At 38.2% G+C, this 27,176-nt stretch overlaps 1 protein-coding gene across 1 annotated transcript; it reads left to right on the top strand.

Moving 5' to 3' along the window:
• The first annotated feature begins 7,221 nt into the window (after window positions 1-7,221).
• Window positions 7,222-25,598, top strand: pkdccb (protein kinase domain containing, cytoplasmic b). The gene is made up of 7 exons (XM_030126798.1): window positions 7,222-7,906; window positions 8,536-8,676; window positions 11,831-12,102; window positions 12,431-12,510; window positions 12,811-12,918; window positions 21,938-22,114; window positions 24,611-25,598. The coding sequence occupies exons 1-7, from the start codon at window positions 7,319-7,321 to the stop codon at window positions 24,718-24,720; spliced, it is 1,476 nt and encodes a 491-aa protein (XP_029982658.1). The 5' UTR covers window positions 7,222-7,318; the 3' UTR covers window positions 24,721-25,598.
• Window positions 25,599-27,176: the final 1,578 nt, after the last annotated feature.

Below are 27,176 nucleotides of genomic sequence, written 5' to 3'. Positions count from 1 at the left end.
ATTGGTCTGTATGTGGAACCTGAACCAAAATGATTTGGACAACCTGGACTGTTCAGGTTAATTTCTGTACTTACATCCCGTGGGCCAGAATGGAATCTTTGGCGGGCCAGATTTGGTCCCTGGGCTGCATGTTTGACACCTGTGTCGTATAGTGATCCTGGTTTTGTGATTTGTATCATATCTCCAGATTCTTGCCAATACGCACCCTTACTGACAATGGCATCATAAAAGACCCAACAGCTGTGGTCAAATAAGGTAGAAAAAAAGATAAAATACACAACAAAACAACCAGTCTGATGCATCTACACACCAGTTGGCCAGAAAAATATCTACATACACCTTATTTGTGATGTTATGGTGACCCTGATGAAGGCCAAAGCCAGAACACATTGGTCTCACATTAATGAAGTTGCTCTGTATTCTCCAAGCGCTGCAGGAGTTTTGACCTGCATACATATCACCCACCCCTCCTGCAGAAAGGATTCATGAGCTACACCATACAATATGACTCCGACTCTGACTCCCTAAACAGAAACAAACAATCTCGACATCATTTTACAAGATGAGACAAGAACAGAACAGGAAGGGAGAGTATCTGAAGTGTGTTCCAGCCAAATCCACACGGCTCCAAGTGAAGGAGAAGCTGGAACAGAGCAGACCTGTGTGGGACTCGTCGCTAATGAGGCGGCCGCTGGTCTGGCTCTGGTTATAAATATGACTCATGGCACCGGGTGCTTGTCTCTGAGGGGCCACCTCGGAAAAAGAGGAAATGATTTATTGGAAGAAAGGTGAAGATCAAGACAATGGAGGTATGAGTAAGTTTGGACAAAGAGAGCTGAAGTTTTAAACAAGAAGCAGAGTAAGTGATGTTTATCTTTATTTGGATCTTAATACTGTGGTGGTCTGAGTTACACCCATACAGCTCACTTTACTGATTTAGAGCCATTATGGGGTTAGTGGATAGTTGAGGGTAGTTTTTGGGTTATATGAAAACATAACTGAGACATGGTATAAATAGTAAGGAAAGTTGTATATAGTTAGAAATTGTGTCAAATTGTATATTTTGTTTATATGACTTTCTGTTTAGCACATATGTAGTGGATTATGATGTGGAGATATATGGTCTTCAGATCCAGCAATGCATTTTTGTCCTCCATAGGGGACAAGGGTTTCACAGTTTGACTTAAAAAATAAATAAAATGAATGAATGAATGAATTGAATAAAATAATAATAATAATAATAATAATAATAATAATAATAATAATAATAATAATAATAATAAAAATCATCATCAAAATAACCATAATCATAATAATCATAACTGTAATATCAATACAGACAACAATTTACTTAAAAAACAAATAAATAAAATGAATGAATGAATAAAATGATCATCATCATCATCATCATCATCAAAATAACCATAGTCATAATAATCATAAATGTAATATCAATACAGACAAGAAATTACTTAAAAAATAAATAAATAAAATGAATGAATGAATAAAATAATAATAATAATAATAATAATAATAATAATAATAATAATAATAATAATAATAATCATCATCATCATCATAAAATGCTCTCCACTGCAAAGGACATTCCATTAATTTTTTTTTTTTTTAATTATCTGAAAAAACTGCATTGTGTCACATTTGATCAGGACAATTATTTGATGTAAAAAAAAAAAAAAAAAAAAAAAAAAAAAAAAAAGCCAAAACTTTTACTCTCATGGGTCTCAGGAGGATTTACACCAAAGTCATTATATATAAATATAAACATATATATACATATTGTATCAATTTAGATTAAGATAGTTTGTCTGTTGAATTTGTGGTAGGAACAAATAAGCTTTTTCTTCAGCCTACTCCATTTCAAGCATATTACAGAATTTGTATGAATTTATATATTTGTTTGTGTTGTTCTGCATGTTTAGAATAAAGCTTTCATTCATTCATTCAATAAGATCAGTTGTTTTCTGTATTGATATGCTTCATCCTCAGAGGGAAACAGATGCAATAAAATCTCAAAAAGCCTGTAAGGAGATATTTAGCCTTCAGTTCATGTCCTCATTTGTATTTTTGTGTAACACTGTCCTCAGATTCATCATAAAATCCTGTTCTGTTGACGTCTGGTGGGATGTTTTTGAGCAGAATGTATGCAGCTGACACCGCTAACGCCTTACTGACCTCAGACACTGATTAACTTCCACTGTAGCTGCTCAGTGGAGGAGAGAGAAGGGAAAAAAAAGAAGCAAATACTGGGCTCCAATGTGCAACAGGCACGTACAGTAGAGCAGACACACAAACGCACATAATGAAAGGGGCTGAGGAGCAGGGCTTTGGCCTCTGGCTGGTACTGAGGTGACAGCCATGGTAATTTCCTGTGGCAGATCTCTTCCACTGAGTAGTGATGCAAAGGGAAACGCTTCATTACAGCTTCAGCGCTGCCTTGAAATCTGTGAGACAAACACAGTTGGATAAAAATAGGAATACAACAGCAAATCCACCATGAGAGACTAAACGGAAGCAACAACTAGAAGAGATGTGGAGTGAAGTTACACAAACCAATAATATCAGTGCTGTGTGTATTATGGGTAAAATGAAGAGACAGAATTTCCCTAGAGGATAATAAACCAAGTTAACCTTTGACCTTTTCACCCTCTTATGGCCTCTCAAAAGTAACACATTCATTTCTGTATTGGAAGTGATGTACAGTAGTGGAAAAAAGTTATTGGACACCATGACAAAGAACATTATTACCCTGCCACCCGCAAAGGGGAGGCAAAGGTGGTTGTTTTTGGTTCGGTTTGTTTCTTTGTTAACATTTTAGCAGCAAAACTATTGGTTGAATTCATGCCAAATTGGGTTTATAGATTACCAGTGACCCAGAATAGATGTGATTACATTTTTGGAAAAGTAGGTCAAAGTTCAAATTTTTAAAACCTTTTTTTCTCCATCTACAGGGTGTCCCAAAAATGTATACACACTTTAACCCTTTCATGCATAGTGGTCACTACAGCGGACAGTTATTCTACATCTGTTCTCTCGTATATTCACGGGTTTTGTTGTTATAGTTTCATATCAGCCAACACAGTGGACCCTTATGGATCATTTCATTCACTGCAATTCATACCTTTAGTGTAACTTTGCTGTTCTTGATAAACCTGATCTGCAGTAACATGTTTTAGTGTAAATCAATTGTTATTTGTTTGACTTTTTTTTTTCCTTTTTGCATATTATCTCCATGAAGTGAATAATAACGAGCATTAGAATATGTTAAAATGTGTGAAAACATCAGATTAGCAGCAGTAAAAATGTTTTTAATTGTTAAATTAAATGCATGGACATTTTTGTGACTCCATGGAAAAAAAAAAAAAAAAAAAACTAGATTGCATTTTTTTTTTTTTCATGCCTAAGGGGGAATAAAAAAAAATTTGACTAAGGTTCTCATAATTCATGCATGAAAGGGTTAAATAATTGTAAAGTAGGTGTTTATTAAAATTCATTTAATTTTCGAAATGTAACAGAATTTACAAACATCATTTTATTGTTTTGACATCGCCTGTTCTCAAACTGATGTCCATTCTGATCAAGACACTACTGAAAACGCCAAGCAATGGAATCACACAAATCATCAAACAATTCCCTTGGTATTTGTGTGCATTCATGTTCAGTGGCTGCTCTCAATTCAGTGACTGTTGCAGGTTTCATAGCGTAGACTTTGTCTTTTAGGTATACCCATAAAAAAAAAGTCCAGTGGTGCGAGGTCTGGGGAACTGGTGGGAATTGTTTGGTGATGTGTGCAATTCCATTGCTTCACGTCATCAGCAGTGTCTGGACCAGAACGGACGTCAGTTTGAGTACACGCAATGACAAAACAATAAAATGATTTTTGTAAATTCCTTTTGAAAATAATAATAATAATAATACATCAGTTTTATACAGCGCTTTTCTAAGTACTCAAAGACGCTTTACAATAAACAACCAAGGGACAAACATACATCCAACAGGTAAGCAGATACAAAGTTAATGCTAAATGGTAATCGAAGAACAAATACAGAGACAAATACTGACAAAAGAGAAACACACAAAAGAAGGTAGGTGAGAGTGGAGGAGGTTGAGCGGGCGGTCAGTTTTCAAATGATGATCTGAAGAGGTGGGATTTCAGTTGGCTTTTGAATGAGGTGACTGTGTCGGAGTTCCGAATGTGAATGGGTAGAGAGTTCCAGAGGGTGGGGGCGGCGATGGCAAAAGCCCTGTCACCCAAGGTGCGGAACTTAGTCTTGGTGATGGGGGTGAGAAGGTTAGCATCTGCAGAGCGGAGGCGGCGAGTAGGGGAGTGGCGGTGAAGTAAATCAGTCAGGTAAGGGGTGCAAAGGTTGTGCAGGGCTTTGTAGGTGATGAGGAGGATCTTGAAGTTAATGCGTTGTTGAACAGGGAGCCAGTGAAGTTGACGGAGGATGGGTGTGATGTGGTCTCTGGAGCGGGAGTGGGTGAGTAACCGGGCGGCTGAGTTCTGAACATACTGTAATTTTTGGAGGGCAGTGGAAGGAAGGCCATAAAGAATGCTATTACAATAATCTAGTCTGGAGGTGATGAAGGCATGGATGAGTGTTTCGGCAGCTGAGGGGGAGAGGGTGGGGCGGAGGTGTGCGATATTGCGAAGATGAAGGAAGGAAGTTTTGGTGACATGATTGATGGGTGATTTGAAGGAAAGGGTGGGGTCCATGATGATGCCGAGGTTTCTGGCCAGGGGAGAGGGGGGGACTGAGTGACCATCGATGGAGAGGGAGAAGTTCTGGGAGGAGGGGAGAAGAGATTTTGGTCCAAAAATGATGATTTCAGTTTTATTGCTGTTGAGTTTGAGAAAGTTGTTGGTCATCCAGGTTTTAATGTCGGTGAGGCAGTTGGTGATGGTGGAGAGAATGGCAGGGGTGATGACTTTAGTGGAGATGTATAGCTGGGTGTCGTCGGCATAGCAGTGAAAGTGGAGACCATGGTGACGGAAAGACAAATGAAATAAATTTTAATAAACACCTACTTTACAATTATTTGGGACACCCTGTATATTATAAAAGCCAAGTGACCTCTGTGTGTATGTGTGTGTGTGTGTGTGTGTGTGTGTGTGTGTATAACTGGAAAACTGGACAGATCTAGCCTTTGCCTTTCGGAGTACTTATGTATTTTGGGTCAACACTGAAAAAAAAATCTAAATCTTACCCAGTGTATTTTTCTCATTTCTAGTCCAAATATCTCATCACATTTAAAATCAGACATAATCACCTAAAGAGTAACTTTTCAGTGAGATATAAGAACTTATTTTTAGACAATAGATCTGGAAAATCTTATTTCAAAAAATCTTACCAAGATAATTTTCACTTGTTCCATTGGCAGATTTTTTTTTGCTTAATTCGAAATTTATTCATTTTTTAATATTCCATTTAAATTCTATATTTTACTGTTTTTAATCTTCATTCTCGTCTATGTATTCATAATTTGTCTTTTATTTTTCCAAAGTACTTTGAATTACCATGTGTGTGAACTGTTCATACAGATAAACCTGCCTGGTCTTAAACTCAGACAGTGGTTACTGTATGACCTGTTGTAAATAGGTTTGATTTATATCTCATACACTGTATTTTAGTTTATCTTTTGTATCATTTACTTATTTTTATTCCATTTCAGACTTTTTGTTTAATTGCATGGCATGTAATAGCAAGGTGAGAGAGAAATGGTATCTCCACTCTGTATGTTCTGTGTATGTGAATAGACACAGAAAAAATAAATAAATAAGGGTCAAAACACAATATTCAAAATCTCTCTGACGGGACATTTTAGAACAGGGGTGTCAAACTCATTTTAGTTCAGGGGCCATATCCTCCCAGTGTGATCTGCAGTGGGCCGGAACCGTGAATTAATAACATAATAATATATAAATAATGCCAACTCCAAACATTTCAATGTGTTTTATAGTGAAAAAAGTAAAATTACATTATGGAAATGTTTACATCTATAAACTGTCCTTTTAAAAATGTGAATAACATGAACAACCATGAAAAAACTGAAATTTATTAAGAAAAATAAATTCAATTTTAACTCTATTTGCCTCTGCTTATCATTTGTAAATGTGCATTACAACTTACAGATCACAATGGATCTGAAAATTTACAAAATATTTTAGTAACTGGCAGAATATTAGTAAAATTGCACTTACTTCTCTTAACATTTCTTTTTTTCATATTTTTTGTGAAAGGCTAGTTTGTAAATTTACACATTTTCATGTAATTTCATGTAATTATTTTTTTTACACTAACAGAGGAAAAATTTGGAATTGTCATTATTTGTAGGTTTTAATGGTAGTATTTTACTGATCTGACCCACTTGAGACTAAAGTAGGGCTTTTTATGGCCCCTTAAGTAAAATTTACTGTTAATATCTTGAGTGTAATTTTTGGCATTTCACAAATTCATCCTATGGGCCAGATTGGACCCTTTGACGGGCCGGATTTGGCCCCCGGGCCGCATGTTTGACACCTGTGTTTTAGAGACAATTAAACAGATTAGTGTTGCTAAATGACCCACATTTATACTTTTAAATTTATTTTTACTTTAGTTGGACCATAAGGGATTATCCAAAACAAGGAGCTACTAGAAATCAATTAAAGTTCGCGGTCTGATAGGACATTACTGTGTTTTGACCCATAAAAATAAAAAACGTTGCATCTTCTTGAATCTTGGGTTTTGAAAACATAAGGTGCTTTGCAGCCACCTGGTGGACAGATTGAGAAGGTTTCTTAATTAAACTTTTTAAAAGTACATATTGTGCGAACACATAACCAACATTAACCAACATTGATATTATTACACGTTTGCCTTAAAATGTAATGAATCTACAAAATAAAACAGGAATTAAATATTGAATGTAAGATCCGATGTGCTTTAGTGTGATTCTTGGTTTTTTTAAAGTCTGAGTGTAAATTTAAACATCTAACTTATCATCAGATGCTTCTTTCGTCCAAGTATTTACACAGAGTCTGGTCCCTGTTGCGGCTCCATCTGCGGAAAAGCGCATAAACATGCGGACTGAGTGACAACATGAGGTCGGGCTCTCCTGCTCAGTTGTTCAGCGGGTGTAAAGTTACGAGCGGACAGGACACACCTCTAGAGGGAGTTCCCGGGGAGGTGGAAACAAGGAGCTGATCACTTCTCCAGCTCCGACTCCCACAACTTTCACTTGGAGCGGGCGGTCGGTCCACTCACCCTGAGGCCGCCGCGCGTCTTTCCACGAGCAGCCACGGAGAAACACGCGCGTGATGGGCAACTCTTTACGCGCGGCTGCCCTTCTGGCTTTCGTGGTCCTTTCTATTCTGGTGTCACTGTTGATCAGCAGCGTGCAGCAGTTCGGAGCCAGAATTACGCACTTTTCCAACGCAACTCCTGCTGGTGATGACGAGCAGCTGGAGTCTCTCCGCGGGGCGTTGATCCAGCAACTCAACCAAAGACGCAAAGAAATTCTTCCACTGCTCGTGCCCGATGATGAGGATGAGAACTACGCCTTTTCTAAACGTGACCCGGCGCTGGAATCCACTGTGGATTCTAACCTTTGGAACCAAATCACGCATGGCACCAGCAGAGCGCATATGGATGCAATGGGCTGTGAGTCCCTGGTGGACATGAAGGCGGTGGAGATCCTCGGCTCTGGTTACACCAAACTGGTTGTCAAAGTGAATTTAGCCGGAGGTCAGCCCGTGGCGTTGAAGCTGGTCAACGAGCAGGGGATAGACATGGGGAAATGCGTGGAGGACTTTAAGGACCCACAAGGCTGCAGAGAGCTGGTTGGATACAAGTTAAAGAAAGAAATCGTCCTGTTGCAGAGACTTCAGCATCCAAATGTCATAAAGGTAAAGAACTGCATCTGTACAGGTTTTATCTTTGCAACAAGTTAAAGCAAATGTCCATGTGGCAACTCCTGATATTTGTCCTGCAACTTATTAAATTGTTCTATAATCATGCACCACAGATCACAATCCCCCTTTGTGTCCCATGCAGTGAGCTGCATGAAAAGCCTCTTTTCCCTTCATAAGGACCTTCCCATGTAATTAAATTAAATTCACTGACCCTCTCCTGACCTTTGATTCCAGTTTGGCAGGAGAAGACAATGTCCTTCTGTCCTCTCTACTATCCCTGGTTGCATCTGAAACCCCCAGCACTTATTCACTCAAACCATTACAGCCCAATTTAGACCCACTTTGAACAATGTAGTCCATGTCTCCAGTCTTAGAAGAGTGTCAAAAGCCCAATCGGTTCATTTCATAAGTTCACAGAATACATCCCCCCTTTGCAGACAAATGGATTTATAGTGTCCAAAGAGCCTGGCACAAACTCACGTCCTCTCAATTTACACTCAAACGCTGAGAACTTTTAGACCTTTTAGCCTGTTGAGTTCTCTGATTTCTGCAGAACTGGAAAAAAAAATGAGTATAAAATGCAAACTTCAGCTCTGGTGTTTAACACTGTGTGCTCTCCACAGCTCAGGGGTCACTGTGTCGGAGATCCAGGAGGCCAGGGAGGAAGAGGAGCAGAAGGAGGAAGACTCACAGTCATTCTGGAGCAGGGAAATCCTCTACAGATGATCCAGCTGCTCCAGAGCCCCTGGGAGGAGAGGTTTAGGGTAAGCGCATTAGCTGCTGCATTTTTTTTTTTTTTAACTTTCAGAAGTCAATGCCGGTTGCTCTGTTGTTTTATCCTTTACTCGACACCACACTCGGAGCTTGAAAATCTGCAGCTGAAAAGAAAAAAGACGACAGAGGTGGACATTTGAAACTCCTGGAGGTCTGACATCTGTCCCTCAAGAGTATTTGATCAGGCCCTGCTTGGAATGGAGATGGGTCCTGGACTTAATCCACTGCAGGCTAGGAATTTCATCTCTACCCAAAACACACACACACACACATACACAAACAGCTTAAACTCAACCCCCCATCACAGGTATGCTCACAGTGGGAGTCGACCCAGGCTGAATTTACACTCCAGGGATCCCAGCTTGTGTTTCGTCGTGCATGGATGTGTCTGAAAGGAGTAAGAAGAGAGGGAAGAGGGGGAAAAAATGTCAGAACATGCAAGGTTTTGTTTTTGGATTAGAAAATGTAACAACAAAGCCTGCACGTATCATTTCAACTATACCCAAATAGCTGCTTATAATACACCCCCCCTCAAGCTGCTCGCCGCTCTTCAGCTACACTGCATCTGCGCCGGCAACAGTAATCCAGGGGTGTTTGGTTTCATCCACCCCTGTTTTTACAGTGCTTCGATCTCACCAAGTGACGTCCAAGAGACTCGGAGCATTACCTAACACTGGAGCTATGTTTGTAGTGTGACAGAGTCATTTCATGCTCTGTTAGTGCATGGCTAATGCCTTTATTTTGCCTTTAGTAGCCTACTTATTTTCTCTTTCTGTTTTATTATAGGATTTAAGGAGTACTATAAAAACAGTCACAGGAAATGGTTTGCAAATGCGGTCGGTGAAATGTCTTAAAAGCAAATAACTGTGTTTGTAAGACTTGGACTTTCTCTATTCGTGCTATTTTTATCTCTTTTATGAAACCTGATTAAATTGTCTGAGGTGTCGCCTTTTTTTTAGCTTGACCACTGAGGATTTTTCAGTCATTCCTAGGTATTTTCTGTCTTTTATGGGCCTGAATGTGTCAGACGGTGGTGGATTCTTTGTTTTTGTGTGTCTATTTCAGTAGTTAGACCAGTGGTTCCCAACCTTTTTTGCCTCGTGACCCCATTTTAACGTCACAAGTATCTGGTGACCCCAGACATTCAAAACAGACATTTTTTTTGCTAAAATTAATTTGTTTTTGATCATGTAATAGTTTGCTATATTATGTTGCAAATAAACATTAATTTTAGGTGACATTTAGTCTACATAATGTATATTATTATGGACGGAGGCAGAAAAGCCAGGTGTAGATTACTGCACAAAGTGAGAATTTTATTTTCCTTGGTCAGGATATGTACAGTCAGTCCAGCTTGGATTTACAAGGCTGACAATTAATATTGAACAAACAAGAACTTAAACTATGAATTATGAAAGAGCTGCAGCATCTGAAACCGACCACAATGAACATTTGAAAGATAAACAGTACCACAGTGCTTCAGTTTCAGCTTCACAGTTTGTCAGGTCTTTTATGTATTGGGTTTGTCTCTCTCAACTCACCATATATTTTTTATTACTAAGTTTATTTTTTATTTTATCAGTTTCTAGAAATTTCCGGCAACCTCATTTGAATTCCAGGCGACCCCACATGGGGTTCCGACCCCGAGGTTGAAATACATTGAGTTAGAGTATCTCGATCAGGAATTTTTCAGATAAAATGTTCAATCTAGAAACATTAGAAAACTAAAAACAAACCAAAAGACCCTATTAAAGTGTAGGAACCATTCATTTTTTGATATTTTGCGTCAACCACTCACTCATTTACATCAGTTTTCAAGATTAAAATCATTAATCTAATAATTAATCTAATCTAACAACTGTTGTTTTATTGATAGTATTGATTTTTTTTTTTTTTGACAGAAAAACTTAAATTCTCTGATTCAAGTGTCTTAAATCTGTACAGTTTGTGGTTTATTTAGTACTTAATGACAGTTAACTGATTTTTATTTTTGGGTTATGGATCTGAAAATGTGATATTGGTGTTTTTTTTACCACAGTTTTCATCAAATTTCTGATATTTCTGTCAGGATGTGTAAGATACTTTGTATTTCTGTTACAATGCAGGGTTATTCAAAAAGAATGAGCCAATTTCATTATGCAATATTTTGATAAGGAAAAGCAATAGAAAACTCCAGCCAAGTCACAAGTATTCTACTCACGATCAACTTTTATTTCCTGTCTTACAACTGTTCAATGTGGACACCACCTGCAGCATGGGCAACATTAATGCGATAAGAGAATTCCGCCCAGATGCATATCAGCATATCACGATCCACTGAGTTGATCGCTGTTGTTATTCGATGTTTAAGGTCATCGAGGTTAGTGGGTAGCAGTGGAACACAAACTTAGCAAACTCCTCTTTCCATGACAATGCTTGAGAACTGAAGCAATGCATCATGAAATCGGTTCATTCTTTTTGAATAACTCTATATGTCAATCACACATTTATCATGCTCTTTTATTTCTATATTCACATGGGTATTTTGCTCTGTTGTTTGTATACTACAACAGTAGTATTGTGGTGTTGCAGGTCATTCATGTAGTTTTTTGAAATTGATAACGGTTATTTCAAGCATCCTAAAAGCACTTTTTACTGTCTGAAAGAGGCAAATGTTAGTTGTTTTTTTTATTGGGAATGCACAAAAATAATGTTCTGATGTTGGTTGATTCAGGGACTGAACACTATGCATTCTTTTCACAATAGAATACGAACATTTAAGCAGGATCTTAAGCTGTAATGTCTACAAAACATGATTTATTTATTTATTTATTTGTGTGATTTTTGTTCTGGTAAAGCCGTGTGTTAAAACTTTATTTATCCAAGTGCTGCACTATAAGTTTTTCCAGGAAATAATCTTTTAAAAAAAGAAACAAAACAAAAAATATGGCCTTGTTAACAGTATTGTGATACGTTGCGATATATCGTATCGTGAGCCTAGTATTGTGATTTGTATCGTATTGCCAAATTCTTGCCAATACACACCCCTAATCACCAGTGAAAATAATCATCAGTTGGAACTTTCGTCATTGCCGATCATCTTCACTTCCGGTCGTCCAGGTTTTCATAGTTCCAGTTTGTCATGACTCCCTCTTCTCTCCTCAGGTTTGTCTGGATCTGGTCAGACTCCTGCACTTCCTGTCCCAGTCCCCTCTGGGCTCCGTGGCCCTTCTAGACTTCCAGCCGCGGCAGTTCGTCACTGTGTCCGGCGAGCTGAAGCTAACAGACCTGGACGACGCCAGCGCCGAGGAGACTGCCTGCCAGACGGACGCCGACTGCACCCTCCAGTTTCCACAGAAAAACTTCACTCTGCCGTGCTCGAGTCGGGGAGTGTGTGAGGGCCTGAACGAGAAGAGGAACATTTACAACGCCTACAGGTAGGAAAATGACAGTTTTACTGCATGATGGACGTGTGATGAATGGATGGAGCGGTGGCTACACGGGTGAATGCTTAAATACAGGCCCAGCTGACACGTCCCAGTAAAGACGTCCAGCTGAAAATTTGTGGTGTGTGTGATGAATAAATTGGTACTTTCAGTGGAAAAAGGAGTCTTTTCCTTTTCTAAAAACCCTGTAGATTCTTTGACAGCTTTATGGACTGTTTGTTTTAACACCAGAGTGAGACAAGTCATGTTCTGTGGTAACTATGTGATGGGACTTGTCTGTCTTTCTGTCTCTGAATGAGTTGTCTTGTCTCTGCCTCAGGTACTTTTTCACTTACCTGCTGCCTCACCAGGCTCCGCCCGGCCTCACACACCTGGTAAACCACATCATGAACTCCACAGGTGAGGACGTGAGCGACGTCTTGACATGACGGGACGTTAACTATTGAAGATCAGAAAGCAAATCATTCCATTATTGCAGTCGTGTAATGACACGCCGCTGTCTCTAAGTGCTTGGTTTTAATGAGGTCGACAAGATGCTTCATGACATGTAACAATGTAATGAATACAAGTAGTTATCTGTTGAAATCACACAGAAGATCACAGCAAAGAAAAAAAAACAAATCACCCATTCTGGTTGGGTTTGATGTTACTTTTGCAGTCGATCTTTTAACAGATTTAATGTATTGTGTGTGTGTTCAGGGGAGCTGAAAGCCGACATCAATCAGACGCTGGAGGCCTTTGAACACATCCTACTTCTCTATAAGTCTGGTCTGCACCTGGACAACCTGCCTCCATCAATAATCAGAGGTAAGAGCCTGAGGAATGAAGGCTGCTTTTTTTATGTAAAGTACAGCAGGGCTTCTTGTAGATCTTTTTTCCCCATCTTTGCTGCTTGTTCTGATCCACTTTCTCAGAGTTAAGTCAGACAGGCTACACCCCTGTTTTCATTTTGTATCTCAGAAAATGGTGGGGGATGGGTGTTTCTCCCTCTCAGGCTGTTTTGACAGGTTTATTAGGCAGCTGGAATGAGAGGACAAGACCAACAAGGTGGGATTAATCCTGCGTGACTGTGGCTTAGAGCGCACAGCCAGTGTTCTCCTCATTTTAGAAAAGTATTGCAATTACATTAATACATTTTTCTGACTGATTTTTTTTTTCCATTTCTAGATGAGCCATGTAGTATTTTTGACCGTTTTTTAAAATTACTTTCTCAGATAGTTCCACATAGCAATATACGAGTGTTTTTCAACCTTGGGGTCGCCTGGAATTTCTAGTAATTGATTAAAAAAAAAAAAAAAAACAAGTTACGAAGAAAAAATATATGGTGAGTTGACAGAGACAATCCCAATCCATAAAAGACATGACAAACTGTGAAGCTGAAACTGAAGCACTGTGGTACTGTTTATCTTTCAAATATTCTTTGTGGTCAGTTTCAGATGCTGCAGCTCTTTCATAATTCATAGTTTGAGTTCTTGTTTGTTCAGTATTAATTGTCAGCCTTGTAAATCCAAGCTGGACTGACTGTACATATCCTGACCAAGGAAAATAAAATTCTCACTTTGTGCAGTAATCTACACCTGGCTTTTCTGCCTCCGTCCATAATAATATACATTATATAGACTAAATGTCGTGTAAAATTAACATTTATGTGCAACATAGTTTAGCAAACTATTACATTATCCAAAAAAAATTGATTTTCGCCAAAAAAAAGTCTCAGTTTTGAATGTCTGGGGACGCCAGAAATTTGTGATGTTAAAATGGGGTCATGAGCCAAAAAGGTTGGAATCCACTGCATTGTACAGTCGCGGAAAAAATTATTAGACCATCAAAAGTCATCAAAAACATTGGTTTTGCAATAAGTACTAACTCCTGTTTGTATCATGTGACTAAAACAGACAGAAAGAAAACATGGAATGCCTAAAAGCACTGTTTTTGTCAGTACAATGCCATAGATATTGATGTAAGAACTGAAGTGATTTTGGTTATTATCAAGAAAACATGGAAAATGGATAGATATCAGCTCTGAAATTAAACTCTTATGAGCAATTTTTGTTGTTATCATTATATGTGTCCAAACAAATGTACCTTTAGTTGTACCAGGCATTAAAATGAACAAGAAATTGAAGAAATTTCCCCCCTGGAATGCACTTTTGATTGGCACTTCACTGCTGTGCACTTTAGAAATAATAATTTTAGTTATTTATAGGTAACTTTTAAGGGGGGTGGTATTGTTTTTTATCAGTATTTTATTATTTTTATCAATATTTTATCATTTACTAAATGCTACTGACAATCGGGACCTGAGTACAATGTTTCGTTTCTGTGTATTTTTTATGCTGAAATGACAATTACATTTGAATCTTGAAAACAAGTATGGTCTAATAATTTTTTTCCATGACTGTATATAAGTTCGGACCTCCTCATGGTAACTTTTCCTCCATATTTCACATCCAGAAAAAGTACAGAAAGTCCTTCAGTTTTCTGCCCACTTTTCATTCCCTCCACTCCACTGCAGCCCCTCACCCTCCCGACGTTCCTCTCAGCTCTATGAAATATTAATAACAGAATGACTGGCTGCGTTCCTGTGGTGAGATTTTCCGTCCCCCAGATGCTGGACTGTTTATATAGCAGCGCTTTGTGAATTTAATCACAGATTCAGGGTAAAGAGGCCTGGGCGCTGAGGCTGACACCAGGAGGGAATGTTTTAGCTTAACAAAGAGGTGCCATGAGTCAACCCTGCTGCTCTGGATGTGATAAGACCGGCAAAAATGTGTTTATATCATTTCGCCATATTGGAGGATTAGCCGGGGCAGAGGTGTTTTTAAGTGGAGACGCCTGGCAGAGGCATGTCTGCAGTTAGTGCACTTGAAATTCTGTATCTGTTTATATTAGACCTACAATATGTCAGTTCACTATAGACTCTCCCCCTGTTATTAAACCTCCCCTCAAAATTCATCTCTTCGAACATCCACTCCTGCTTTTATTTTATCTCTTATATTTCCATTTATTCTCGTTTGTGTATAATCCTGTATATCAAGCGTATGTTATTGTTTGAATTGTTTTACAGATATGTTCTCAGTCTCTATATAGTGTCCAGAGTGTTTTAGGAGCCTTTAAATATATTCACTGATTAACATTAAATCCATCTCCAATTATTTTAGTAGCAAAATGAATGTAATTAACCCATAAAGACCCAGTGCTACTTTTGTGGCAGTTCCCATATGATTATTTTCCTCTAAATTTATCCTTTCTGAAGTAATTTACCACCATTTATTGGAATATTATCCTCTGTGTTTGGCAGTGTTTGTTTATTTATTGATTTTTACTTTTACTTAAGCATCAAAACTTTACTCAAGATAATGAATGTACGTATGCAGTATTGTTAAAGCCAAAACACATTTTCCCCAGGAAAAGAATATGGTATTATATGTCTAATAATAAAACACTGAGATATATATATATATATATATATATATATATATATATATATATATATATATATATATATATATATGTATGAGGATAACATTAGCCAACCAGGACTTTAGTTTTTTGGTTTTTTTTTTTCAATTTTCCTTTCATCTTCTAAAAGTACGTAAGATTTAGCACAAGTTCCAGAGCAAATCATTTGTAAATAAGTGTAGACTGGTCTACCTCATTGATCAGTTTAGTTATTTAAGTTCAAATTATCTTATTCTAGAAAATCAAAAGGGCAAAAACGACTGTTGCCAAAAAGTAAGTAGTGCATAAATACAAGAGCCAGAAATGAGTCTGATGCTTAATGATGCAAAAGTACGAGTCTTTGTCAAGTGTCTCTATAGGTAACAGGACTTTTATTTGATTTATTTTTTGTGTATTTGTTCATGCATTCCACACCTGTCCTTTATGAGCACCTGATTCCTCTATAAACACTTTTACATTCAGTTTTTTTTATCCAATGAAGCACCTACTACCCATTTTTTCCTATAATTCCAGCTTCTTTAATTTAGATATTTCATGGTTTCTTTCCTTCTCATCACAGTAATGTGATTTCTTTAGCATCTGGACCAAACAAGATTTATGAGAGTGTCATGTTTTCATTTTTAAATACATCAATTATGGATGTATAGCAGAAAAATGTCTTTTTTTTTTTATTAGATACTATGCTGTGAGAGCAGATATTTTGTCAGTACTGGTTCCGTTTAGTTGTGACATGGCTGGAGGTTTCTGTTGTTTTTCCTTATTAAAATATTGTGTAATGAAGTCAGTTCATTCTTTTTGAATAACCCTTTATTGTAGTGGTTCCCAACCTTTTTTGGCTCCTGACCCCATTTTAACATCACACATTTCTGGAGACCCCAGACATTCAAAACGGAGAAATTTTTTTGCTAAAATTAATTAATTTTTGATCATGTAATAGTTTGCTACTATGTTGCAAATAAACATTAATTTTAGATGACATTTAGTCTATATAATGTATATTATTGTGGATGGAGGCAGAAAAGCCAGGTGTGGATTACTGCACTGATTGGGATTGTCTCTGTCAACTCACCATATATTTTTTATTTGGAAGTTTTTTTGTTTATTTTTATCAATTACTAGAAATTTCAGGCGACCCCATTTGGATTCCAGGCAACCCCATCTGGGATCCCTACCCCAAGATTGAGAAACACTGGTTTAGACACATCTTTAAATGAGTGAGGAAATGAAAAACAACATGATGTAAAGAAATGAACTTCTACTTCAAACCACTGAGTAGAGTTTAAGCCAGAAACACAACTACGGATTGTAAAAAAGAAGCAAAACGCCATCACAGCTCACAGAGGAAAACAGTGTAATAGTGTGTGTGAGGCACTCGTCAAGTCTTAATGTGAAATTGCTGACAGATGTAGATTCATTGGTAATATAACTTTTCCACAGCTGAGATCATCTATGATTCAGTGACACCGTCTGGTAAAGTTTCTTTAAAAGCCTGCTGCTGTCGTTAAAGCATCAGAATCAATTTCATAAAAGCATCTGATATTTTGTACAGAATTATTATTATGAAATAACTGTGTGTCCTTCACACAGACGTCTCTGTCTCCTCAACAGCTGAGGCCTGCCACCCTTTAGCTCTGCAACAGGCCTCATTTTTCCTCCCCTGAGAAGGATCCTCTAAACACTCCTTCTCCTTGTTCCCCTTTCTCAGAGCCAGAAGGCAGATCCTCGTGTCTTTTTCCTCTTAACAATACCCCCACACACACACACCGGCTCCTGCCATTTAGGAAGGTTAACAGTTTGTAACTCCTCCGTACAGACTCACAAACCAGGCTTTTGTCCTGTAGTGTGTGTGTGTGTGTGTGTGTGTGCATGCTTCTCTCTCATGGCTCCTGCTAATGTGTAGCAGATGATTTAAGGCCAGATCCACAAGACGTCTGACTGAAAGAATTATAATGATGAATGTAACACAAATGTTGGGGCGGCAGAAGGTGAAGGTCGGTGGGTTTTCAACGTGCAGCAACAGTTTGCGAAAGAAGAGCTGGAACTGGTGCCGACTGGAGATTCTTTCGCTTCAACATAATACATTGTTATTAGATTTTCCGTAGTACAAATGAGAGCTCCGGGTCAGCGCGTTAAACAGAGGCAGAGAGTGTTGGTATTTAATAGAGCAGAATAGAAAAACTATGTCTACAAACGGTAGATGTTTGTGTGTGGAATGCATGCAGATATCCATCAGAAAACAATGCAAGGAGAAAAGGTCCGTCACATAAAAACAGAACACAGCAATTTTTACAGAATTTCACCAGGAATCTACATTACACCGAGCTTCCAGGAACTGAAAAGTAATAAATAAATGTGCAGAGGTAGCCATGGGCCACAGGGACAAATCCATTTTATAGATATTATCATTATTATCATCTGTAGAGGGAATTCTGTACGTTTTTTGCTGTGACTGTAGTAGCTAAAAACAGTGATTTAACTCTCAAAGACCCAAAGTGCAACCACTGATGTTATCAATACGTGTGAATAATTCATATAAAATACTGTTTTGCAGCTTTTCTTCGGCATCAAATGTGTCTTTTCCATTTACTAGGATACCTGTTGATCCAGTAATCCTATGAATACATGTAAATAATTGGAGTAAAACGCAAAATCGATCATCAGATATGATCCATTTGGATATTCAGAGGCTCTATAGTGAACATGAAAACACTGTTATCTTCTGCAACACTGATTCACCAGTAAAACCCCTGGAGTTTGATTAATGACAGTGGATATAGATGCCTGTTTCGTCCCGTTAATGATCTCACTAAAAACATCACTTTTTGTTCAGATTTCTCTGTTTTGATATAATAAGCTTTGAATTAACTCTGAGGTTTTATTAAATAAATATAAGAAAACATTAGGTTTTCACTGCAGTGGAGGATATTATAATAAATTGGGAGATTTAGATTAAGTAGAGGAAAAAAACTTTTGAAAGTCACCACAAAAATACTGTAGTTGTAGGTTTTAGAGGGTTAAGGAATGACTGCAGACGTGTTCATCTGATGTAACTTTGAATTATGAGCTTTTTTTTTCATGTAACTTAAAAAATGTGTTGCTGTGAGATGACGTTATTTCTTGGCTGTTATGCTTGTAGAAGGCTTCGTTTCCACTCTGCATTGTGTTTCTGCTCTAACTGAAAGGAAATAGTTTGTTTGTTTGGGGCTGTCTTCAGTTAATGGTGCACAAACGGGAAGGATCCTGTAAACACAGTATTTCTAACTCATCATGTTTATCATCATGATGATGGATGTCAGCTCATGCAACAGTGTGGTCTGTGGATGTGTTTTTAATAGATCTGGACTTCAGTGGAGGTCTTTTACCCAAACACAGATTGTTTGTTTGGCTTTTTTGATGAGAATGGTTTAGAATAAGAAGGAAAAAAAGTACTGTCATAGATCTAAACTGACCCCTTAACCCACTCATGGAAATACTCTACATTTCAACCTTAGTGTGTTATTAGAGGACATAACAAGACTTCATTACTCTTGTGAAAATTTTTGAAATTTTTTTATTGTTATGTAGAAAATCAAGGTTAATGAAGTTACCAAATTTGATTCCTTACCCATAAGTGGCAAAAAAAATAAAGATAAGAATTAAGGCTGTCAAAATTAACACATTAACATGACAAACACACTCAAGCACAGTTTTTACCTACAAGCGGTTAAATGTGCCCCCCCTTGAGTGAACAGTCTCCACCCCCAGAGTAACGGACAGTACAGTACTCACCCTACCTCAGTGCAATAGCCACAACACATGCACCTTACATGTAAGGTACATATCTCTCATCTGTAGTATAGAGTTAGCTTTTGGATTTGTTTTTTTTCATATAGCGCTTTTCTAGACACCCAAAGTGCTTTACATTATTGATCCATTATTCATTCACTCTCACATTCTCCCTCTGGTGGTGGTAAACTACATCTGTATCCACAGTTGCCCTGGGGCAGACTGACAGAAGCGTGGCTGCCAATTCGCGCCTATAGCCCCTCCGACCACCACCAAACATTCATGCGCATTCATACACCAATGTGAGTGGCACTGGAGGCAAGGAGGGTGAAGTGTCTTGCCCAAGGACACAACGGACTGACTAGGATAGAGTGGGATTCGAACCGCCAACCCTTTGGTTATTGGATGACCCGCTCTACCACTTGAGCCATGGCTGCCCGCTTTTGTAGATTCTTTCTGTATATCTTGTTCATTTCAGGAGTTCTAGCATTACTTAGTAGCACATGTGTATTAATATTTTATTCTGAAGCCCTTGCACAGTTCACTTTTCTTAACACTGTGATATTTGTATTGTATTTTACTTTTCTTATACAGTCCCTTTTGCACTAAGTGTTTTGCTGCTAAATTGAACTGAGCTGCTAAACTGATTTTCATTGTTCCTGTGACAGTGACAATAAAGATCTATTCTATTCTATTCTATTCTATTTTGTTCTATTCTATTCTATTAACACAGATTAATCCATCGTCATGATTAATCTGATTAAAATTTTTAACATAATTAACCCATCTGCAGTGTAGAATAACTCTAAACATCTCTGGCAACACCTTTTGGACAGTTTGTCCAAGTGGAGTTAGCGTCGTGCATGCGCAAATGGGCAGTTGCTTCGTTAGTGACAGGTAGCAGAAGCGACTGATAAAGATGGAAGACACTAAACAACACGTTGGTCCTCGGATGGAAATATGAGGACAAAAAAACCCAAAACAGAACAGTCAACCGACATAAAGTATTATACACACTCTGCAGGAAGGAGTTTTCTTTTCACCAAAGCACTTCCACCTTCAAATACCACATTAACCCGAAGCATACACTAGTGTGGGATTCTGCTAGCACTTCAGCTAACACATCACCCAGCTTGTGACAAAGACATTAAGTGTGTATATATATATATATATTCTCTTCTTTCTTGTTCATGCAAAATGAAACGCGATTAATATAGATTAAAAATTAATATTTAATCATGATCAATCAAAATTAATCCACAGCAACCCTGTGATTAAGCCAATGAAAATTTTTATTTATTTGACAGCACTAATAAAATTACAAGAAGTATACATTAAAAAAAATACAAGGAAAACACATGTAAGGTGCTAGGACCATTTATTTTAGAACTTTAGAACATCACTTCTACAACATTACAACAACATAAGTGCTGATCCAGACACCTGTCAACATCCACGTTATCCCTTTGAACATCATTCCTTATATTAGTACCATTACCTCATGGTACCTGTACCTGCTTTGTTAGGTACTACCTAACAAAGCAGGTACACTCACTGTTCATGCAGAGGTGGACCTTACAGACCCTGTAGACCACATTGGACCTGAGATTGTTTCCTCACTGTCCTCATTGGAACTGTTGCTTTCACTGTCTTGCAATGTATGCAGAAATTACCAAAAATACTCACTTTCCCGATAAAGGCTTAAAAACCATATTATCCTCGTATTACTGCTATTATTACTACAGTTAGCTTGCAGCAGCAAAGTCATTACAGTAATTGTACCATATGATCCTTGTATTATTGCAGTATTTGTACCATATGATCCTTGTATTACTGCTACAAGTACCACAGTGACACCGACAGTTGAAAAACACCTTTAATTTAACTCTTTGAAATGCATTTCTACTCTAGGCATATCAGAATAAGAAACTGTGATAAGATGAACTATCACTTTCAGGTCATCGTTCAAGCTAATATTTGGCCAAGTTCAAGTACAGCAGAGCACTCAGCTGTAAACCTGGATGTTGCTGAGGAAAAATACACCGCTAGCTTTTCAGTCTCCTGAAAAAGAAAAAAGCAGAATAATAGAAAAAAGTTTAGGTTTGTAGACCACATTGGACCTGAGACTGCTGACTCACTGTCCACAATGTAACTGTTGCTTTCACTGTCTTGTAATGTATGCAGAAATGACCAAAAACAGTTACTTGCCAGATAAAGGGTTAATTTTTCTATGTTAATTTTTAGCTTTCACTGCTTCACTCCGCAGCTTTAATCCTTCTGAAATCATTGAGGAGCTCTCATACAGCTGAGTCATGTTTAATCAAACCGATGAAGGAATCTTCAATTGAGAAAGATGTGAAAAAAGAATGTAAGTCTGTCATATCCAAATCTCATGGAGAGCTTTAAAAGCCCCTGCTTTACTTTCAGTTTGGCCCCGTTCTGCCTGTATTGTTCCAGTCTGTATTATGTTCATTCAGAGCGCTGCAGTATCAGATTCCCCACAGGGATCATTAAATGTTGATCTTTTCTTCAGAGGGCTCTTCAGATTCATTGGGTAGCCTCGCGTATTGAAGTGGCATCTCCTTCTCTCTGTGGTTAGATTACACTGTGATGCAAGGCATGGGGACCTCTGGGAACGTGGAGTACCGCTGCTGGCCGTCCTACAGTCAGCAGGGCTGTGTGTTGTCTGTCCACAGCGCCCGAGAGGCTGCACACATCTGCAACTCCCACTCACAGTGCACCAGCTTCACACTCAGCGGACAGAGGACGTGGACGGGTAAGAACAGACGCAATAAAACACTTCCTTCTTCCTTAAAGGTCAAGGCAGTGTGTCACCTATAGATACAGGGTGCTTGCACAGGGCTCGGAAGCCTTGAAAAGTCTGGAATTTTGTGTGAAATTTTTAATAAAATATGGAAAAAAGATTCTCTCATAGTTGAATTTTACAGTTTGCTCAAAGGCACATAATCTTGTAAGATAAGAAATACACGAGGAAAGCATAAAAAACCTGATATGATTCCACTAACCGGCTGGTACTGGAATGACTAGTGAAACTTGTCTGTGTGATGTCCATGCACTTTTAAGTGAGTTTCATATGTTTTGAAAGCTTTTCTGTCAGTAAAACATAATTTACTGCGAATTATACATTCATTCATCCATATATTTATTAAAATGAACTTTTCTACTACACACAACAGGTACAGTCTCAACCAGAAAAGTAGGCGCACAACTATAAAAGTACATAAAGTCAAGGTCTTGGGGGTGGGGGGGTAGCAGTTTTGAAAAAGTCTGTAAAAAGTCAGGAATTTTTATTTGGATAAAGAGCAAGCACCCTGTAGACACTTTCCTAGGAAACATTTTATTACTTAGTATCTGCGCTTGACTTTTAACTTTTGCTCCCTGTGTTTTAATACAAATATTTGTATTTTCTGCTCCTTAAATTTTCAGAACAGTTTTGTTTTTGTTCAGATAGTGTTAGAATCTGCTGGGATTTATTAGTTATTTTTATTTCAACAGCCCACATTCCCTTTCAACCAAAACAGATGGGGCAATAACACATACAGATGGTGGAAAAAGGCTTTTGGGCACCCCATACATTTGTGATATATTGCATTAGGAATCAGTCGTAAGTCACTGGACTCTGCCAAGTATTGTTCCATCCTCCAAACTCACATGCTCCCTTCTGCACATGCTCTGTTTGAGGTCAAAACTGGATGTTTCAGCAAGAAAATGAAACACATCCACGACATGACATGTTGAACCTGTCAAGAATTTAGTTTGGTTATCTTTTTGTTGATGACAATAAACAAAACATTAGTTTACATTTGTTTGTGCCGCACCTTTTGAAACACAAGTAGTGCCAGGCACAATAAACCCCGCCCCTTGCACGTGTTGTAGCTTATTTTGGCATCGATCCAGCTGATGTCATCATGTCTATGCGTGTGCTGATGTCAGCATTGACATAAACAGCATAAACAAATTTCAGCCATTATTAGTAAATGGGAAAAAAAAAGATCCTCCAAACTCTCATGCTCCCTTCTGCACATGCTCTGTTTGAGGTCAAAACTGGATGTTTCAGCAAGATAATGAAACACATCCAGGACATGACATGTTGAACCTGTCAAGAATTTAGTTTGGTTATCTTTTCTTGTTAACAATATACAAAAAAATTATTTGTTTGTGACCTTTTGAAACGTATAACATTTTTCCAAGGTCTCCTCCTGGGAGGAGACCCCCCAGAAGAGCTAGAAGAGGTGTCTGGGGAGAGGGAAGTCTGGGCATTCCTGCTTAAACTGTTGCCTCTGTGACCCGGCCCCAGATAAGCGGTAGAGGATGGATGGAACATTTTTCCGGAAATATTTCATAATATTGGAGACTGTGTAACATTTTAAGTGTGTCCGAAAACTTTTTTCCATTATTTTACACTTCTGTGCACAACCCAATGTTTTTTTACATGGTCATTATGAGGACTATATCTATTAGTCAGTGTCTTTATTTTTAAAAAAAAAACAACAAACTAGAAAAACACTCAGAGAGCGCAGACCTCCGCCAAGGCAGATCAGTCCCCCCCCCCCCCCCGACCACCACCAAAATGTAATCATTTGTTCCTTGTGCCAGTATCAATATTTCCTGAAAATTTCATCAAATATTCATAAATGTGTCTGTTTAATGTCCAAGCTGCAAAGGAAGTAATGTTAGTCGACTCAGTTCCATCCGTTCTAACCCGTCAATTTATATTGAAATCAGGAACCAATTATCACTAACTTTGCAGCCCCTACTGAGAAATGACTTCAATCAAGGCATTGGAGTATATAAATACATTTTCCTAAATTCTAGGAGTCATGAATTTTTGCCAGTATGGCCGTGAAATGGACATTAAATTCTGTTCTAAGTAGTCTTAAAAAGGTCTTGAAAGGTCTTAAATTGAACTTGCAGAAACCTGTAGGAAGCCTGTTTTTAGTATCTCCATTTTTCCTTGGGTAAGGAACGTGTGTGCTTTCGCCACCTCTGTTGACATTAAACATCTTGATGCACAAATACCAACTATTGTCTGCAGTAAGAATGTAATCACCCAAAACATCCCGGCTGCTGTGTGACTCGACGCTGCTCAGTGCTCGTACTCCGCTTCTGATTCTTTAATCTTTTAATGAGGCTTTAAAATGATGAAATGTATACAGTAATTAAAGATAACAAGTGCGAACATGTTAGTTTATATTACTGACACGTTTAACATCTGGGCTCTTTTTTTCCTTTCGTGTTTCCCTTCTTTCAGGTCGTCTTCTAGCCTCTTTCCGGAGCGGCTTCAGTCAGCTGGTGCCTGATAGCACATCAGAGGTATACGTGAAGAAAACCAAAGGTTCTGAAACTCCTTCAGACATTTGACATTTAACGAGGACCAAAGAGAGCAATCCTTTTTTTTTATTTAAAAGCACCTTTTGGAGTTATTACAGGGTAGAAAGAGGGGGTAACACACACAGTCTATGATGTGAAGCAAAGCAAGATGTTGCGCTTAAAGATGAGAGCTGTGTCCTCCTCGCGAACGTACTGAACGCTGCCAGGGCTCCGTGGATTTTGCAGAAGGTTGGAGGAGGCGATGTTTGAAGTGAAGCAAGTGAATGTGATGTATTTATAGGGCTTCTGCTCAGTGACTGTTTGATGTGCCTGCCAGCTCACTGCCTCTGCCAACTACTATTTAAAGGGATTTCCCTTCAGGTACAATTAGAGAGGGAGAGCCTTGTGCCTTCGACATGTTTTTTTTTTCCTCCTACTTTGCCTGTATTTGCCATGTGTTGGCTTTTGTTGCGAGATCGAGTCCCCGTAGTAGAATTTTAAGCCAAAGAGGTAATAAGAACAGCCGCTACAACACGGCATCTGAAGCCTGAGGACGAGGAAAGAAAACAAGCTCTTATACAAATACACTTTGATGTTAATGTGCTGAGGTTGCGGCAGTTTTTTTTTTTTTTTCATGGTTCCCTGGATTTGCTGCGCTGTGGTATGAGATGGCAAGAAGCATGTAAGCATTTACACATCAACAATGAGCGACGATGATTAAAACCATTCCAGACCGTGTTTTTGTAAACTTAGATTAAAGTGTTTAGTCATAAATATTTATATGATCGAATGAAATGTAATTGTTCTTAAACGTGCACCTTGTGGGTGAAACTTTTATTTTCAATGAAAAATTATTCACTTCAGTGTTTTTTTTAATATTTCACTTGTACAGTTTTACAATTTGTAATTATATAAATGTATGATTTCTACTTTCTTTTTTGCTCTTGTGGTTATTTGCATTTTCATTGTATTAAGTGAAACTGTATCTAACAGCTTGTTTATTTCTCATTAGCACCTTCATGTGTGTCTCTATGGGGGAGGGGGATTTGCGTGAGTATGGTGACTTGGTTTTTTTGTGTGTGTTTAAGTCCTTTATCTATTCGCGTGCCTCCACATCTCCAATCTGTAGCCCATCTGAATGGGTGAGCATGCAAACCTCCAGAGCTCCGCAGAGTTTGCACAATACCAGAGGAATGCATTCAAATGCCACGTCATGCTGGGTTCATTATGAGCCTTAATTAATACATGTAAATTAGCTTACTTACCAGGCCTTTGTGATGGTGAGAAGGGGGACATGACTGTAAGACAAAAGCAGTCATGTGGACAATCAGAGCTCAATCTGTGGTTTGCACACGAATGGGCTTGCCATCTGTGCCTGCCGGGGGCGACCTGGTGAGGCAGAGATAAGGGTAAGACTCCTCTGAGGCTGAGGGTCTGCACGGCTAGGACCAACACACACCAACACCAAGCATCTGCCTTTATAGCAACAGCAACAGAACATATACAGTACCTGTTCCATGGGTCTGCACACGCTTCCTGTTGCTATTTATTATTCTGTTGTACTTTTTTATTTCCATCAGGGTTGGGGACTGGTGACATAATGTGGATCAGACTTCCCAATTTTTTTTTTCTTTTTCCATTCTTTGTTTATTTGAAAAAGCAAATTATACAAAACTCCCCGTACGGGTACAATTCAATATTCACACTTCAAATTTGAAAGAAGATGCTAATCCAAGATTTTTAGTCAAATATAGAGCAAATAAAATAAAGTGGGCTGGAGGAGAGGGCTTACTCCGCTACTTCAACAACGAGATAAAACACGTTAAGGTGTGTACGTTTACATTAACCTAAACAGAAATGTTTATCATATAAATGTTTTCACATCACTGATGCATTCACTTCACATCCATTACAAATTTAACGTAGTTGGTCCATTTTGACCAAATAGTGAAAAAAAGATTCCAAAATGTCAACTTCTCTAGAATGTAAATGTCTCGTACGATGTCAGTCCATTCTTCCGCTGTGGGTGCTTCAGGCTTTAACCATTTTCTAGGGATAGTCTTTTTACTCGCTGCCAAAAGCATGAACCCTTTCATGCATAGTGGTCACTACAGTGGACACCTATTCTACAGCTATTCTCTTGTATATTCATGATTATGTTAATTTGTGTGCATATCAGCCAACACAGTGGACACTCATGCAACATCTCATACACTGCAATTCATACAACTACTGTAACTTTACTGTTCATGATAAACCTGATCTGCAGTAACATGTTTGAGTGTAAATCAATTGCTAGTTGTTATTAGACTGTAATTAACAGTTTTCATACAATTTTTTTTTTTGCATATTATCTCCATGAAGCGAGTAATAACTAGTATTAGAGTATGTTCAAATGTGAGAAGACATCAGCTTAGCTGCATTAAAAATGTTTTTATTTCATAGTTTTCACACGTTATAACACTTTATGTTATTGTGTTTTTAAATACATGTTTCTTTGCTTCAAA

Source organism: Sphaeramia orbicularis, chromosome 22, assembly GCF_902148855.1.
Source record: "Sphaeramia orbicularis chromosome 22, fSphaOr1.1, whole genome shotgun sequence".
NCBI classification, from domain to species: domain Eukaryota; kingdom Metazoa; phylum Chordata; class Actinopteri; order Kurtiformes; family Apogonidae; genus Sphaeramia; species Sphaeramia orbicularis.
Note: the sequence above shows the minus strand (reverse complement) of the source record. Positions and strands in the feature narration are given on the sequence as shown.

Bases quoted from the DNA above. Each gene is read 5' to 3' on its own strand.
- pkdccb (XM_030126798.1), top strand. From the start codon at position 7,319: ATGGGCAACTCTTTACGCGCGGCTGCCCTTCTGGCTTTCGTGGTCCTT. The intron at 7,907-8,535 runs GTAAAGAACTGC...TGCTCTCCACAG, and splicing joins AGCATCCAAATGTCATAAAG to CTCAGGGGTCACTGTGTCGG. The intron at 8,677-11,830 runs GTAAGCGCATTA...TTCTCTCCTCAG, and splicing joins CCTGGGAGGAGAGGTTTAGG to GTTTGTCTGGATCTGGTCAG.